The sequence below is a fragment of the Ptychodera flava genome, chromosome 9 (assembly GCF_041260155.1).
Source record: "Ptychodera flava strain L36383 chromosome 9, AS_Pfla_20210202, whole genome shotgun sequence".
NCBI classification, from domain to species: Eukaryota; Metazoa; Hemichordata; class Enteropneusta; family Ptychoderidae; genus Ptychodera; species Ptychodera flava.
Window position 1 is genome coordinate 17,663,931 of NC_091936.1, and position 18,085 is coordinate 17,682,015.

General features: G+C 40.1%; 2 protein-coding genes across 4 annotated transcripts in view; one reads left to right on the forward strand and one right to left on the reverse strand.

Annotated features, from left to right (window-relative positions):
* Positions 1 to 2,157, forward strand: part of LOC139140191 (polycomb complex protein BMI-1-like) — a 25,913-nt gene extending 23,756 nt beyond the window's left edge. For both annotated transcript variants that reach the window (XM_070709260.1, XM_070709261.1), the window contains 2 exons: positions 396 to 488; positions 1,082 to 2,157. In XM_070709260.1, the coding sequence (XP_070565361.1) occupies positions 396 to 488; positions 1,082 to 1,309 (321 nt within the window). In that variant the 3' untranslated portion in view covers positions 1,310 to 2,157. The remainder of the gene's footprint in view (positions 1 to 395; positions 489 to 1,081) is intronic.
* LOC139140192 (methyltransferase-like protein 27) lies at positions 1,919 to 7,910 on the reverse strand. Of its 2 annotated transcripts, none has more exons than XM_070709263.1 (6): positions 7,738 to 7,910; positions 5,562 to 5,666; positions 4,897 to 5,016; positions 3,876 to 4,014; positions 3,490 to 3,585; positions 1,919 to 2,704 (listed from the first exon to the last, which is right to left on the reverse strand). In XM_070709263.1, the coding sequence occupies exons 2-6, from the start codon at positions 5,658 to 5,660 to the stop codon at positions 2,511 to 2,513; spliced, it is 648 nt and encodes a 215-aa protein (XP_070565364.1). In that variant the 5' UTR covers positions 5,661 to 5,666; positions 7,738 to 7,910; the 3' UTR covers positions 1,919 to 2,510. The 2 variants fall into 2 exon arrangements, with proteins under 2 accessions (XP_070565364.1, XP_070565363.1); XM_070709262.1 differs by having other exon boundaries at positions 5,562 to 5,661; positions 7,733 to 7,904.
* Between the last annotated feature and the right edge of the window lie 10,175 nt (positions 7,911 to 18,085).

An 18,085-nucleotide genomic window follows, 5' to 3' on the forward strand; every position in this document is an offset into this window, starting at 1 on the left:
GGGAAAAGCTACTGTTTTAGCGACTTGAAATTTCGTTGGACAAATATGCCGTTTCCATGTCTGGATTTATCGGGTCACCTTTTTGTAAAAATAACGTGCGAGCTAGCACGGCATCGATCACAACAAATATGTTCGTGTCGCGACGCCTGCATGTATGAACGGTACCATGAAAGAAAAAAGTTCCGGTTGATGACGTACAACAGGGGTAATTCGGATTTCTTATCCGTCCTGTTCTACGTCACACAGGTGGGAATTCGGGCCAGTTCATGTGATAATATATATATATGCTAAATATTGTGTTAATATTCAAGGATGACTTTTTTGACGTTGTTTGACCAATGGACCCTCGCAAACAATGGATCGTAAATGTGTCATCTTTGTTGATTTTGTCATAGATTGACGTCATGTACCGTTATCGAAAGAGTGATGAATCCCTTATAGACCACTTTACGCTGATGGACATTGCCTACCTGTATGACTGGAGAAGAGTAAGTAACGCAAGTGGACGAACAATATGCCGAGAATGTTAATCCAAAAACGACTGCGACGGCAACACTTGACGGCGAAGCGACGTCAATAGCAAAATGGCTGAAGATTTGTAGTTGTGGGAATGTCTTTGACGTTTATTGTCAAGAGCGTTTCCGACCCGATCAGAGTCATGTTCACAGGTGTTCTCATTCTTTTATCTTACCACGGTCCTTGGTGGAGCGACCGTGATCTTACATTGGAGTTTATGCGATTTGCGCTGCCTCAGCTCGAGGATAGACCACAATACCATAGGTAGGGGGGCGGGGCTTAAGTGAACGAGCCAATTCCCGTGTCTCGTATGACTCACGCATTACTTTTGGAAAGTACGACAAAACATATGATAATGAACTTCATATGCAAATTCCAGGCGTAATTCGTCAAGTTTGACAGGGTATTCAGCATCCTTGATCTGATAACGGGGACACAAAACAGAAAATAATAGTTTTCTTACTAAATATGTCATTTTCATTTTAATTAGACAACTATCAGGCATACACTGTCATCTTGTAACATTTTGACGCCACATAGTACTGCACTCTTTTTTTATGAACAGAAGCGACCAATGGCTTTGATGTATCGGGTCCGGCAACCACCTGTCAAGCGATTTAAGAAATCGGAGTCCACGCCGCCACGGCAGAGAGCGGCTCAGGAGACAGTCAAGGAGAAAACAGGCAAAGATCAAGATAAGACGTTTGAGAAGCCCGAGAAGAGTGAAGTTGTTCAGTCTTCAGATGCTCTCAAAAACAATAACAACCAGAAGGAGTTGGCCTGTGAAACCTGAAGAGACAAAGTTTTAAATTTGAATCTGAGAGCTCACTGCTGCCACTGGTCAATTTTTAACCTTGACACTGTACCGCCGCAGCGTCGTTGCGCCCTACACAGGGTCGACATTAGCTGCAAACAGCTTCAACGGAACAATTGATGCAAGTTTTGATAATATTTGTGGTTACATTCTTCTCTAAGGTATGTTGAAATTCAGGGCGTTTGCCAAGTCAATGTATCCCATTGTTCAAAATATGCCACTTCCTTGTGGACGACTGATTCTAGTTTGAATTTTGAGGTTCGGTTTTCAAAACTTTGAACATTGTACGTATACAAGTTGTGTTGACCAGTTGAAAGCGATATTTTCTGATATAGCTTTTATAGCAGAGCGAGAATTATTTTTCAAACGGAACCAAAAACTTGAAAATGCACCAAAAGTTGCAGCTGGCGGGGTTTCAGTCAAATTGACAAATTATATATCATTAGTATTATTTAAACAAAAGCGATCTTCAGCCTTCTGAAGGTATGGAGTGCCATATTCAGTTCATGTCCCGCTGTGCCATGTTAGTTTCTATTTGAAAGTTTGAACGCACAGGCCATGCGCTAAAAAAACTTTTCAAAAACCATATATTTTGCTACGCGAGACCGTATTTAACCAAGTGAGCCTGTGTACTTTATTCGTATGACAGACCAAAACCAAAACAACTTTCTTTCCATTAAAATTAAATGTCAAAAAAGAAAGAATGACTGTATAAAATGTGTAAATTTGAGCTATTGTCATAATTAATATGCTCATGATGTTTTCTGAAACTTAATGTCTCAATTGTGATATGAATAATAAAAGTATACAGAAATGAGTAGTGCAGACAGTTTTCATGTTTTGTAACGTGAATTATTTCGAATTTGGCGTTCCTTGTTGTAACTGTGTGCATGCAGTTTAGTTGTTACATAGTGAGTATCGCATCGAATAAGGTGGTTACGCTCGAAAATTCCCGCCGCGTGCGATTACGCAAGAGACCACACCTAGCGACGGTGTAGCACGAGATTGCTGAGGTGGTTCATTGCTGTTATATCATAACAGTATATTGGAATTCTGATGTGAGATGTCAAAAAAATAACTTTTCTTCTGAGAGCTTGCACCTCTCGACCAATCAAATCGCCGTATTTGCACCACCAACATACTAGCATCATACAATATTGACCATGTTGTCCAGTTCCGCCTATGGTTTGCTTGCGAGCACTTTCAGTGTATACACAAAAGCACGCGCATTCCTCTCGTCGAGGTTGATGACGTAATGGTCCACGAAGCAAGATTTTACAAGTGTCATCGCCTTGGATTCCAGTAACCTCTTGAAAGTGTCGCCCTCTACCAGATTCCTATAATTCTCGTGAACAACAAGAATGATATAACCTCCTGTGTGAAGGAAAGAAAGTAGGAAATTTAAATCATGTTGACATTCAACAAAAATCTTAACACTATCCGTTTTTCGATAACAAAACAACTTATTATCAGACAGAAGATAATCAGAAATATTAGAGGGCCGGGCAATCAATCAATCAATCAATCAATGTATGTATATATATATATATATATATATATATATATATATATATATATATATATATATATATATATATATATATATATATATATATATATATATATATTATATATGTGTGTGTCTGTGTCTGTGTCAGAGTGTCTGTGTTCGTGTGTGTGCGTGTGTGTCGCTCAATATACAATACATGCATATATGTGTGTGTGTATACGTATCTCTCTCTCTCTCTCTCTCTCTCTCTCTCTCTCTCTCTCTCTCTATACATATATATACACAGTTTCTGTACCTGTTTGCACGTAGTTAATATATATTAAAGTTGAATTTTTAAATGGTAAGAAGGCGAAGTTTACCTCGTTGTGCTTTGTAGATAAATACTACATGTGAAGCGAAGGTTGTCCGCTGATTGATGATATAAAGCGGAACTTCAAAGCCATACATAAGATACATCTTTCTTGATACTACAATTTTACACCAACAAAAGCCTACAATTTGCGTTCTTTATCTGAGACAAGTATTCCTATTTTGCAAGGGATCCTGGTTGTAAGAATGCATCTATATTGTATACCTTAAATCGGATTCGAGAGAAGTTAAAAAGAAAGACTTGGGGGCATGAAATAGTCCGATGCTAATATTTTCGCACCTGGTTTGACGATTCTGGTCCACTCCTGAAGGACGCCATCATTCAGCTGTCCGCCACCACCAAAGCTTCCACTGCACGTGATAACATCGTACGAATCTAGAAAGGACATTGCATTTCGATTACTTCGTGAAAGCGATATCTTAGTCTTGACTAATCACATTGTCATATTTCTATGATGCTTGCGTTCACAGTCATGTTGTCATGGTGACAATGTCTGTATTTGCGACAGAGGGGTACATAATACCTATTGCAAAACGATATCGACAGTGTGATGAAAGTACCGTTGTATATGTATGCAGCCCGGTATGCAGTAGCTATTTTTCAGGTTTCAGTGAAAATTGTTACAAATTATTGCATCTGTCAGCGGAATTTTCCAATTACAATACCTGTCTCGACGCCCTCTATAGATTCTGGTCCTAAAACAGCGATTATTGTTTTCCTGTAAATCCCCTTCTTTCGTGCAATTCGGAGCTGGCCTTCCGACATATCCACTCCATCGATGTTGCCGAAGCCAGATTCTCGCAGCTGCGCAATTTGAATAAAGATGCATCTTCGTGTTACGAAACGATGACACGTGAACCATGTATAGGATAGAGCCCGAGTACGAGGGCTCTTCTAGTATATGAAGTCCAACCCAACGATAAAATGTCGAGGCCGCAGGCCGAGACATTTTATCGTAGGGTTTGACTTTATATACCAGAAGAGTCCGAGTACGAGGGTTTTATCCGACTTAAAACTATCGCCCCTATTAAACTGATATATTTTCGTTTTCAATGTGTTTACGTCAACCGTCCCCTTTGTCAATGTAACATGTTTAGGATATGAATTAAAACTTTTATTTGTGAAATAGCCTTCAAATGTAATGGAACATCCTATAAATGCCCTAGGGCACATTAATTTAAATGCCCTAGGACACATCAGTTTATGTTTGTACCACAGCAGCTTTTGTGTTGCAGCTGGTTTCCGCTGTGTTACCAAATTTGAATATTAAAACGTACCAGATGTCTACAGAATATGACCTGTTCACTTTTGATTGGACAGTACTTTACTATGGCAATGTCATTCGTTTCTGGAATTTGGTGACCAAGGCTTTACGAGTAGATAAAACACCCAGTCAATTGAGCACTCTGATTGGTCAATCAACAGTAGATAGTCTTTAGGCATTGATATGGAACTACTTCTCAGCAGGGAGGCCACGATTGTCTGACACCACGCGAGGATTCTAAATCCTCATCGCGTGAAGAGCCTGACGTTTCTATATCATCGGTCTGCGTAATATCAACTGTTTGACTTTCAGAAAACAGTGAAGAGGCTCTCAAGGGTAATTTTAGTGATTCTACTACTCCATTGATGATGTTGATACCACTACAAGCGAAAATATGAGGTTTTTTCCTTAATGCTTCTTACCGTCTCTCCGATAAGTCCAGTACCGCAAGCACAGTCCAGTATTCGTACGTGTTTATCGGTGACTACTTCAGATAGTGCGTCTAAAACCAATTTTGGCCCGTTGTAAGAGGGTTTGACTACCTGCACAGACAAAATGTGAAAGTGTAAAGCGAACATAAAACTCGTTACGAAGAAGTTATGAACAATTGCTTTCGATAAGACATGGGTCAAGTCTGTGATTATAGTAATATCTCGTGTACTTGCGTTCGTCCGCATGAAAATGCGCGAGTATGGGGTCACGAACGGAACACAGGGGAGCAACTAGCCGCGCAGTCTCCACTGCGATTGCGCCCCTGGTGATGTGGTGACTTCACTGCACGTCAACGTCAATGACTTCGGATGAAATGATAAAGATACACAGAAGGCTGTCTCACTGGGACTTATTTTTTATTCACCGACTTGAACTTACGTCCGCCAATTTTTCCCCCTCAAATTCATCTAATTGTTACAGATCGTGATATTTAATTTACAAATCCCACACTTGGTAGCTTAAAGGTTTCAGTTTAACTTGAATGAAGCATTGAAAACGGACGCAAGTTTAAAAAGGAACCAAACAAAACATGCAGAATTCACCAACAAAGATCAGTAATTATTACTACAAATACAGTATATTCAAAAGCCTATACCTCATCGTAGTTGTCGCTCCATTTGTCGTATATTTCTGTAACTTGTTCCGTCGTGATCTCAGGAGAATAGAGTTTTCGCAGTGTGCTTTCGATATCCATACTCAACTGTTTTAGACATGAAATATGAGATAACATTATAGCGCCCTCGTGTATTAGGATTCAGATTTTAGATTCGTGCTTTGTACATTGGCCTGTAAATTTCCAAGTTGACTGTCCCGATTTTATTGAAAAATTTAACTTTACTGTTCCAGAGAGGCATCTCAGGGCACTTGTCGTGCTAATATCAAGCACCCATTTTCTATTTATGTCGTGTTCAGACGACGTATATTGTTAAGGTTCTCAAATCTATTCACAGCGACGCCTTTTTATTCACTTTTACACAAGGCATTGTCATGTTAACATTCCTCGATAGCCGAGGAGACTTTTCAAATTCAGTGATAAATGCTAATGCAATGAAGAATGCGATCATCTGCAGCTTGTTGGGGGGGGGGGCTGGGTGTTGGACGGGGGCTCGCTCCTGAAAATCTGAACATACAGCTCGTCACCAGTCAAGTAAGCAGCGTAGTTATGAAGAAGTCCAGAAGCAAAATCAAAAGTGTAGTACTAGAATTATGAACTTCCCCCGCAGACGAATATCAACGAAAAATACAACTACATGGGCAACGGGAGGGTATCAAACAATCTAATGCTCTTCAAGTTCACTTCCATGAATCTCGACCTGTACAGTGAAGTGGCAGTCACCATTGCAGTGTACTTGACGTCTTCGTATTTCAAATCATTGTTTACACGAATCAATTAAAACGACATTTTTTGCGAGGCCTAAATCTACCAGCTAATAACAATCAAACAATAGAATGTATTGACGTCACGGTAAACTTCACGAGCTTTGGAAAATCTTACAAACAAGTTTGAGAATTTTTGTACATACTCTGACTAGAATACTAACTGAAACTTCCGAGACTATTGTAGACCATCTTGAGTAACAGATACGTAGACTGTGGCACTGTTTCTTAGTTCAAACATTTACATATATTCAAATTTTAACAGCCTGCACGCAACATCTTTAAAAAGTAATGAGACTTTATCAAGAGATTTTCCCATTAAAATTGAGACGCATATATTAACGCTTTGAATTCCGAATCACGTGATCTACTTTTGACTTGCAATGATGTAACTCTTGCTTATTAGCACTTTAGCACATAATTTAGTGATGTTACCAACACATGTGTGCCTCTAAAACTAAAGCATAAAAGTAAGCGCATGGAAAACGACTTTGCCTCCTTGCTATACTATTAATCATTCTGTCACGACTTTAAACTGCTCGTGTTATACCAATGTATACATCTGTAAAGGGAAAGATACATGCATTGTTTTAATCTTGAATAGAACAATACCATATATTGAAACAGCATGCACGTTTTCGTTACAGCGAAACTTAGCAAAGTGACTTTCAAATTGGTGTCAGACTTCGACATTTTCTTCCGCAATATTTCTTTTCATGTCATAGTCTTCATTAATTTTGTCCCATATCTTCGACGGACTAAACGTGTGTGGCGATTTCTACCCAACATATGTCATGACATTCTCTTATTACAAAAGATACTTGTACGTATTTTCACTTTTAGTGATTAGAGAGCACAATCTCATTATCTCTTCATAAAATTGGGTATTTTAAGTATTTAATAACAGCACAAGGTATAGCTAGCATTGTTTGCCCACGATGCGGTAAACAAAAGACTTTCCAGGTCCATTAAATCTTCTCCCTGGACCAACAAAAATTTGTAGCCCGTCTTTAACGTTCCCTTCCGGGTCAAAGATCATTCTTGTTTAGCCTAGAGGGTCAGCGACGCTCGTCTAGATGGCAGGTAACAGGGGACATTTTCTTCTCTACCCTCTACGAACGACAGTACGAACACTTCCCTATTTTTACACTCGGGTGCGTAACAGCAGTTGTAAGCTTTTAAAAGAATAGATAGTTCCCAGCTGCGTTCTTCCGGTAAACAAGTAAACCCAGGTGGAATAACTGTGACCTAAATACAGTAAAGGTCAGATCTCAAAAGCTCTGCCACCGTGCACTAGAAAAACAATTTGTATCAATTTTTCTGTCCGTCGTTCATGACACCCGCGTTTCTGCGTGACCAGTCCCATGTATCTAATCTGAGAGTTAATACCTTACCTGACCTGTGTTCAGCCGATATTTTCGTGACTTATTATAAGCTGGCTTTGTTGTAGAGTGCTAAACGGGTCAGAGCCATTGATTCCAGCAGAGTGAACTCAACAGACAAGGGTCTCGTCCGTAGGCCTTCCATAGATGGCGCTCTACTGACCTGCCCTTTCATATCGACCACAATCTTATTCGCCGCAGTTTTGGAGCTCATTTTGCAGTACAATTTTGCACTTAATTCTGAACTTCACGTAAACCTTAGACATAGACCCTAAAAAGGGTTCTATGGGTAAACAAGGACAACAACAATTGACCATATAAACGGCGGTTCAAGTGCTTTATTTAAATCTATCATGTACAAATAACAACGCAGACAAAGTAGCCGGTCCGCAAAAATGAGCAGCTACAATGGACACAGAACAGAATAACAGGAGGGTAAAGGGCATAGGCATTCAACTCAATGCAAGCAAACCTTCACTTATGCAACCAGTAAGAATATGAATGATTCTTACCGGTTGCATCATTGACGGTCTGCTTGCATTGAGTCGAATGCCTGTGGTATAAAGAGTATGCTAGATTATACACACCAACGGGAGATGCGGATTCACACCGCCAAAACAATCATACACCGTAACTTACATATGTCAGCAACCATCAAAAAGAAGACAGGAGAATGCAATCACAACGACAGAGGAAAATAATAGATTACAACAATCAAAGATTGGTACGGTCATTGAAACGTTATCGGTGCGAACGGTATATCGAAAGTGGTCTACGAAAACAGTAGTGCAGAAATTTATTTCAATAAATCTAAATTAATGAGATTAATTTTACGCTTTTGTTAGTTAAGGGGGAGTGACATGAGAGCAGAGAGTCGACAATATTTAGTGTCAGGGACGAAATCACTTCTAAAATGTATTACTATATGTAGCCTTTTCCAGCGGTGAATACAGATCAATTCAGTCGATGTTGGCGAGATTAATGCCACAGCGAAGTCTACTTACTGTGGCATGATTGTATTGCTACATATCTGCGATTATTATAGCACGTACCCGACATTGCCATTGTCTTTCAGACATGACTACTATGATTTGATGCGATTTTCGGCCAGTATACAATTCGAAAAAAAAAGACTTACACTTTTGCTCAACCTTACTTCAATGAAACTTTCAACCTTTCTCTTACTAAATCAACAATAAAAGCAGGGGTCACCGTGCAAAGTTTGGTACTAGAGGAATAAATTATAGAAATAACGGAGGACGCGCTTTATTTATAGGCTAGGGCGAGAGGAAAGCCAGAAATTAACTGCCGAGCCCGTTAATTTGGCTTTCCTCTCGCCCGCGTCCATAAATAAACGTTAATGGTCAGCGCGAAGTCTGTTATTTAAATTATATTATCAACGAACCCCGAAAAACCGTCAAAATTTACGAAAATTTCCCCGTGCGAACGACAACGGGGCCCCAGAACCTGTCAGTGAGTAGTGCGCGCGCTGCAAAACTTTTGCAAATTCGGAGATTTGAGGGTCTAAACTTGGCCCACAAATGCTCCATTTTATTTTGTGGTTGATTATGATCTTTGTACAAATCACAATTTTCGTGTTAGTCGTAAAGTTACTATGTTTACGATATCATTCATATTCACCAGCATGAAAACAAACCATTACTGTATATTTGTGGGCAGTCATGTGGTTCAGCTCGACCAATTAAAACGCAATGGACAGGGCATGGTAATATACCTAATATTTTGCCGATATTTGAAACTGAAAATTGCCGCCATCTCTGTGTCAACTCTTTGGGGAAAAACAAATTTTGCGACAATGACTTTCGAAAAACTAGGACGGTGAAAATACTTCTCATTCCAAGTGCTTTAAACTATTCTCATTCCAAGTGCTTTAAACTAGCCTCCATAAGCGATAAATAAGAAAAAAATCGTACAAATCTGTCTGTCTCCGAGATGTATTCATTCTATAAGTTTTCACTCACAGATAGTTTCGTTGGACTGGTTATGTGGAAACCCAGACGTCAAGATTTAGACAAATTTAAAGATTCAGGACTGATATTCATATAGAGGGCGCCCTACATGACCAGGGCTAACAGCGGTTCCGACTGCATCCTTTTCATGCACGGTAATTTTTACCTCGCGTCGGCAGATATCCAAACACAAATACGGAGTTTGTGGTCAGCGAAAAACGAAAAAAAACATTTGCTGTCATAACTGCTATGTCATTATAGCCAGGCTTGAGGCAAACTCAGTCTTGAAATGCTGGACGATGCGTCACTTGCTGGCGCGGCTGTGGTAACAAAATCACTTACAATCACTTGCATAGCTAGCAATATGGATATTATAATCGAAAGTGAGCGATCTCGTCACCTAAAAGGCTTTCATACAAGTGACAGTGATCATGATATCAGTATACATGCGTTGGGGCCTAAATAAAAAATACAAATCAATCCAAACAGACTCGGAAATAAATCCACACGCAGGTGTCTTTTCTAGCAGATTTAATATTTGTTGTAGTTCGATCATTGTCATCCATTTTGTATACTCATTTTTGCATACCACAATACACTTGACCCCATAACTGTATGCAGCAGCACATCAAAGTCCAATCTGGCGGTCCAATATATCGTATACCTGATCGCGGAAGTCATTGTAAAAGGAACAGCAACACAGGCAACTTCAGAAAACGACTTCTGTTCATTGGTTAATAGTGTATATGACAACATTATCGTCTGTAGTAGGTCAATAACGATCATAAATGTTAAAAAAATAAAGATTTCATTTTCTAATCGAATTAAAATTGTCGAATAAGTTCTTGTAAATATGATGGGACAATACTGAACATGCCAACAAAAAACAGTACATTTTCAGGCAATAAATGCACCTTGCTTTGCACAGAGTTCTCAAGTTCTCAAGATTTTAACCTAGCTTGATTTGGATATCATTTTGTCGATGCTCTGTAAAGTGCAGTTCTGTGTAAATTCTCTTTAAACGTGTAAGAAACAGCCTTCTTTTATGTATAGTAACTGAGAAACAAATAGAAACGATTTAAGCGCTGAACGAGTGCATAACAATATCTGCAATACGTCTAGGGTTGTATCAGTTTCGAGCACGCCAAGGTTCGTGCAAGTCCTCAGATGTAACTTTGTGATAGGACAGGGTATGTCAAATAAACTCTGTTCACCAGATAACAAAGGGTCGCAGCTATCGAACCGGTCCCTGCTACAAGCAGGCACGGAGTGATTTATAAGTGGGCCAACAAGTGTCAAATTTTATTAGTCCAAGCTTGTCAAACGATACACGCAATAGAGCAGTTACTATAGCATAGACCAGTTACTATAGCGACCAGGTGGATTGTGTAAATAATCTCAGGTGACCAAACTTTCGGGACTTTTGATGCGTATACTTGTTATGTTACACTGACCTCGAGCTCGCGTGATGTGTTTTACGAGGAAATAAATATTCTGCGAGCTGGGAGAGAAAATAAGACATTTGCATGTTATATAGAGGATGAGAAAGTGCAGTGAACGTTTAGTTTGCGACAAATGTACTTCACAAACTTAATTTAAACTCGCTAATTTTTTTCTGACAGGCCCTGCTGGTAGGGTGACCACACAACAGAGCCGTACTCTAGAATACATCTTACATAAACAAAATACAGAGAAATAATTGCTGATATGTTATTGAATGGCTGGCAAAGACGCTTAATAAAACCAAGAGATTAGAAGGCTCTAGAAACAATGTTATTGGTGTGAAAAGAATAATTTAGATTGGAAGTAAGGTAAATACCCAGATCCTTGATAACAGAGACCCGTTGAAGAGGAGTGCTATTGATGGAGTAATCAAGAGAGGAAATGACTCTTTTCTTAAGTGTAAAACTGATAAATTTACATTTACTAATAATATTAGGTGACAGCTTCCTGTTGTTATACCATCGAGCAAATTTGTCAAGATCTTGCTGTAACATGACACAGTCAGCGAGGGAAGAGATGGTGCGATAGATCTTAGCATCGTCGGCATACAAGCTGAGCTTTGCAGAAATGTCTAACAGTAAAATATCGTTAATAAACATAACAAAAAGTAGTGGCCCCAAGAGTGAACCCTGGGGCACTCCTGAAGAAGCTGCGTACCACTTTGACGAGCAACTACCGAACATTACCCTCTGTCGTCTAAGATGGAGACAAGGAGCCAGCCAACTATGCAGATTACCACATAGACCAAATTTGGCGGCTTTGTACAGGAGAAGTGTGTGACAGACACTGTCAAAAGCCTTGCTAAAGTCTATGTAAATTGAATCTTCCTCTGTTATTTACTGTTCAGTGAAACAGAGATGAAATCTGTATAATCCACTAAGTTAGTTGTAGTGGATCTGTTTTTAACAAATCCGTGCTGGTCGATGGATATATTTGGTTTACTATGTTGATAGATATGAGGAACGATAACTGCCTCAAAAATCGTAGCAAAAAAAAGAGGCAAGAGAGATTGGGCGGTAATTTTCAACTGCTGATTGACGACCAGATTTAAATGCGGCGAAAACATTGGCCTGTTAAAACTGAGAAGGAAACTAACCAAGACAAATGGATTTTTGGAATAAAATTTGGAGGGGAACAACAAGAACATCGGTACAGTGTTTAATGATGCAGGCGGAGATACCGTCCGGGCCACTCGCTTTGTTCAAGTCTAGAGAAGCGATGACTTTCTTAATACTGTCCGGACATATATTAACGTGTGATAATTGTCCAAAACATGGGTAATTAGGCTCGTGCAGATTAGGATCGTTGTTTTCAGTGAACACAGAGGCAAGAAAATCGGCAAACAATTGAGCAGCCTCGGAGCTGGAGTTAGAATGCTTACCGTTAAATTCAAAGTTCAAAGAGTTCAGAATAGAGTCATCTCTTAAAGAGGAAAGTCCAGCGCCGTGGGCGCACAATAGGCAACGTCGTAGTGACGTCGGTTGATGGCAAACACTGGGCGGGATGGTTAAACACTTGCTTAGTCGTTGGCTTATCAGAGAAACATAAACTATCTTTTACACCAGGAACTACCGATTATCACCTCTGCCTGAATATTACGGAAGTGTGTAGGGTTCACACAATTCGAGACTACATTATAACTAGGGTGGAGTAGGCCTACTGGTCGAGGGGCTGTGGTCTGGTCGACAGCCTGAGACCTTCCTTGACTGTGATTTCTTCGCTACTAAAGTGACTGTATGCCGTACGTTGTGAGTTCGAATCCAATCAAAATTTACTGAATTCAAATCACAGTCGTTTTGCGGTTCGATAGACAGCGATGCGATGACCGCTGTGGTATGCAATAGAAATACATGTATAGGAAGTTATGAAACAGAATGGCCGCTCATGTATCGCCGTGTTCGGAGACGAATTTCCATCATACAATTTGCTCAATAAACAGCAACGATATATGGCTTTCAATACATCTCTGAATTTCTGCTAACCTTTTTGCGTCTATGTAGATGTGTGCATATTCCGTTGCGATTTCAAATGGGACCCGGTTTTCACCCCCTGGTTTCAACCCCGGCTTTCATCAACACGGAACGGATACTTTCTCACAACAGCAGCGGTGATTTGAATGTGAAGGCGCTGTGATTGAAGCCAGTAGTTGAAATGGACAGAGTATTACGAGTTTCGGAAGGAAGATAGAAAACGAAGGTCTTGACTTAGTTCAGGAGAGAATTTCCTCGGGCACTGTATTGAGTTTAAATCTAGCCCTGAACATCTCGTGTTCGGTACAAGCGCGCAAACTAGACATATAAAAATAAGGGGAAAGTCTAGCAAATAGATGATAGTCTCTAAGGACGGTAGCAGATTGTGATCGTAAGCAATCGTAAGTTAGAACCTTCTACTGTTTGTAGCTTTATGGCTTTTTTGGTTGGCAGTGATGTAGATAATAGCCGGTCACTGGTACTTCGCACGGCCGGGTTACACGCAGCTTGCACGGGAAAAAAACTTGTGAATTTGAAAAACAAATCTTCATCCATTCGTAAGCTTATTTTCCGTGTAATTTTGGCATTTCGAACAAATCAGAGGAAAGGGTGAAGAAATTTTGAGTAAAACTGATTTAAAACGTTACGACCCCCAGTTTAGAGTTTGGTATGCATGACCCGAAGTATAGTGAGCGCAGATTGCATATCCGGTTACCTCGGATAGGTAACCTCGGAAAACATCGACGACCGTTCGTAATATGCAAATGACATGTGACTGAGACGTTGTGGAAAAGTTGCCGTAGTTCCATAGATGAGCCTGCATATTTGCATACTATACATACGCTGCTTGCTGTTCCGATATGTAAGCCAGAATCTTCAACAAAAGGAAACTACTAGTAATCTGTGACAATGGTCAGCCAAATATTTTGAAATACATTGGTAAAGAAAGTAAATGACGCTGATGAGTCCCCCAGGACAGCTGTGCAGGGCCGTGGTCGTCGTCGATGAGTACTCGAGTATGGATGATCATGGATGATCGATCTACAACGCAATAGTGGCAACGATGTAATCGACACTGAAATTTCAATTCCACTCAGCTCAACTGAATTGAATCAACTGATATAAACATGACCAAACTTGTCACAATGCTAAAGGTACTTCCTCAAAATGTGAGTCAAAAGATTCAGTTTCGATGCCTGAAGGAAAAAATGAAATTGTGATTGCCTTCAAAACGACGTGTGAAGACTCTCAATGTTCATAACTTTTTACAGGAACACATACAAAACGTTTTTTTTTCAAGACCACCAATCACTCCAAAAAGAAAATGCCGTTTCTTGCGTGTTCATTACATGTGTCGTATCGTTTACGTTGTATGTGGTTGTGTATGCGTGTGTTTAGGTACGTACATAACGGTGATTTTAGTGATAAGTCAGTACGCTTTGTTTGTTGTGCTCGGCAGGGATCAAGATCGCCTAGGCCGCAATTTGAATTTGAGTAATCATGATTGGCAGCATACATTAACATTTAGAACAGAGGTCAAATGGACATTCTGGACCCACACTTTGTGGAAATATGCGTTCTCTGTATTAAATAACAGTGTTTTTCAACGTTTTTTCGACATAAAGGCAGTCGCTATACATTCACAGGTGTCATGTATGAGATTGGACGGAAATTAACGCCGTTCACCCGTCGAATTTCTAGAAATCTCGGAGCAAATCGAGTGCGTCTTACCCGTAGCGTGGCTTTTTCACATCTGCATAGTCTTACCATAATCCCCCTTTTGTAGGGGACTTTCCTCTTTAAAGGCAGGGGAGCCTATAAATACCCCCTATCTCCCTGGGGAGTCATAATCCAACATGAGTGGCACATGGTAACAACGTCAACGAATGCTCCCGAAAATCTGGATCATTCAACAACCATGGTGTAAATTAAAGCACTGTTCCAACATATTACGTTTTGTGAATACTTGATCACCCTGTTGGCGAAATTCTCTCATTTTTTCCATTTTAAGTTGATTTTTTATGCCAAAACTGCTTCGATGCTGTGTTCGAAGCGTCCAACAAAGAATAGATGAAAGCATTCAAACAGCTGCCAATCACGAGGGGACGCGCAAAGGTGCAAACGATCAAACATTTGTTGTGTACATCGGATCGATTACGATGTCAACAATGAATAAACGATTCTTACTACTGAACGAAAAAACTTGACCAACGGTTACTGAACACGCGCCTCAATGAATTCAGACACAAACGGACTACTTCATGGTTTCAAGCAGATTGCCTCTCCCTTTTTGTTCGTTGATGTGTGTACCTGTAGGCCTATGAATGGGTGATGTTTTTGTTGACCTGCAGTACGATATTTTACGATAGATCGCTTTTGGAAGTATGTTGTGGCCTAGCCCTGCTTACGATGACGTGCATTCCCGGCGTTATACGACCTCCCACCACAGCTCTGCTGATTACCATGGACAAAACCGGCAACATGCGGATCCAATTTGGACGGAGCACGAAAAACTACTTTCTAACTGTTTTCGGCCGAAATCAACTCGATTCCGATCTACATGTATGCAGCCTACCCAAACCACTCAACCGCTCACAGACTGCGAAAAAAATGCTCTCGTGACGTCCAAAACCGTTGTTTGCTCGCGATGCACGGTCAATGGCTCATGCAGTGGACGGGCATTGGATACGTTCATGCCACGATTACATGTAGCTTCATTATTTCCTGTCGGTCGGGGCGTTGAAACTAAATCGTGATTGATTCATCTCTGTTGGATTTGACCAAAAAGAGACACTTGACATAGATTATAGCATCAAATGTTGACCGTTCAGACTGAAACATGATATAAAAGGTCTGAAGATCGCCGTGATCGGTGATGTCGTTCTTCTCTATACGTTTTTCTGAGCTAGTTTTTTACTACAGTAAATTGTTCGAGTATTAGCTGACGTTTTTTAGAAAACTTAATCAACTTTTCTTTCCCAACCAGGGCAAAACATTACCTTTTTTACTTTCATGGTAACCTAGGATGAATTAAATCGCAGATTAATAGACTCTTATGTTCTTCCTCGATTGTCTGTGACTGATTTTGCTATCTCAATATCGATATTGCGTTCGCACTCGGTGTCTTGAAACTTACGTCATCTATAGTTTTCGGACAAACTCAAGAAATTCGACAACTACTAACGAATAGTCGGCAAAATTTACAGAGACAAGCAATAATAATTATGGTCATTTTACCGTCTTTTTTACCATTTTTGCCGTCTTTAGATAAGCGGACTCGTTTGACGGAAACAGTATATAACGATCTGAGTTCCCATATTTTTACCCTACCGTGCGAGTGTAGTATTCGAATGAGTGAGATCATAATCTTACGCTGTTCCGAGTGGTCTGGAGATTTTTTATAATATACAATAAATTGACCTTATCAAAATTACTCTGTTTTACATTGCTTGGATATTGATATTTTTTCCGTACGTTTTGACTGTTGATTTGAAGTCTTTTGATTCTCCATTGGCAGCAGCACATGTACGGTTACAACCGCCATGTGATGACCAGAGTGTGATTGTAAAGTTGTCGGGAAGTTGTTCAGAAGAAAAATCATTTTGTATTTAGAGGCTTCAGTTCGGGATTTTTCAAGATAAACAAATCATTATACATTTCCTACGTCTTTGAAACGGGGATTACGATAATGTGATGAATGTGATGAAAAGTTTGTGAACGTCTTTGTAATGTGTTCTCACGATGAGTGTGAACTGATTCTTTGTTGGTAAAAATCGTCAGAAATGGTCCAGTGACCGTGATAAAATAAACACAGATGCAAAACCATTGCGAGGAAGATAGTAGAAATTCACATTGCAATATTTGCTGTCGACGTATTTCTCAGCAGGAATAATAAGTTTTTACACGTTGTGTATAAGGACAGCAAGCAGGTGTTCGGCGGTCAATTGCTTCATCGTAATGATCTTGATCGCAGCTATTTGGCGAGAAGACAGCGGGTACTTATAATCTCGCAAAATTATTGATATCATGTCTTTGTGTTGAAAATTTTCGATCGGAGGCAGCTCAAATCAACAGCCGTGATATATTCGGAATCGTGTTCTCACTGGACACCGAACTGATATCAACAGTACGTTATGTACCATCGGCGGTAACACATTGGTCGTAATCTTGTCTAATTCTGCCCCGCCGTTTGTACCGTCCAGAAATTTCAAAGCTAGATTTTTCACCCTGACATATAATACAGCGACCTTGCACACTAATGATCATTCCACTGTTTCTGTTGGGGTTTGTTGGTTTTTTTAATTTGCTCCGTGGCCCCGGTATGATTTTTTCAATACGATACACAGTTTGAATTTTTTCAAGGTAAATTTAGTATATTCCCAGTTTGTGGGGTAAAGTTTTCTGGAGTGAAAGTTTGAGTTGACGCTGATAGAGTAGACGTCGAGCCCGGCACAGTTGACTGGGACCCGGTCGGTTTGGGGTCGTTTAGTCCAGAAACCTGCAGCAGAGTTCTGTATGATCACCGTTCGGCATTTGGGTTTTTTTGGTCAAAGTAATGCAGTAACAATGTACGCCAGATTCTTTGTGTTGTTTTTGTCACAACCGTCATACGCGTATACGGACGGTTTTCGATTAAAAACGGTAGTAATATCCAGTGCTCGTAAATGCGTGCAAAATTTATTCAGTGACTGTTTACGCAGCAGTCGTAAATACGACTAGGATTTACCACCACGTAACAACTGTGAACACCGCATCAATAGTCCATACGAAAATTTTGTGCTGAATCGAGGGATATAACAATTGCGGTAGAAAAGGTCAGTCCATCATCCGTCAAAGTTGTTGATCGGAAAAATCTTCACTGAGCGCCAAGTTGTACACGTAGTTCTGTGGGCTTTCCACTGTCCCTTGTTACGAGCT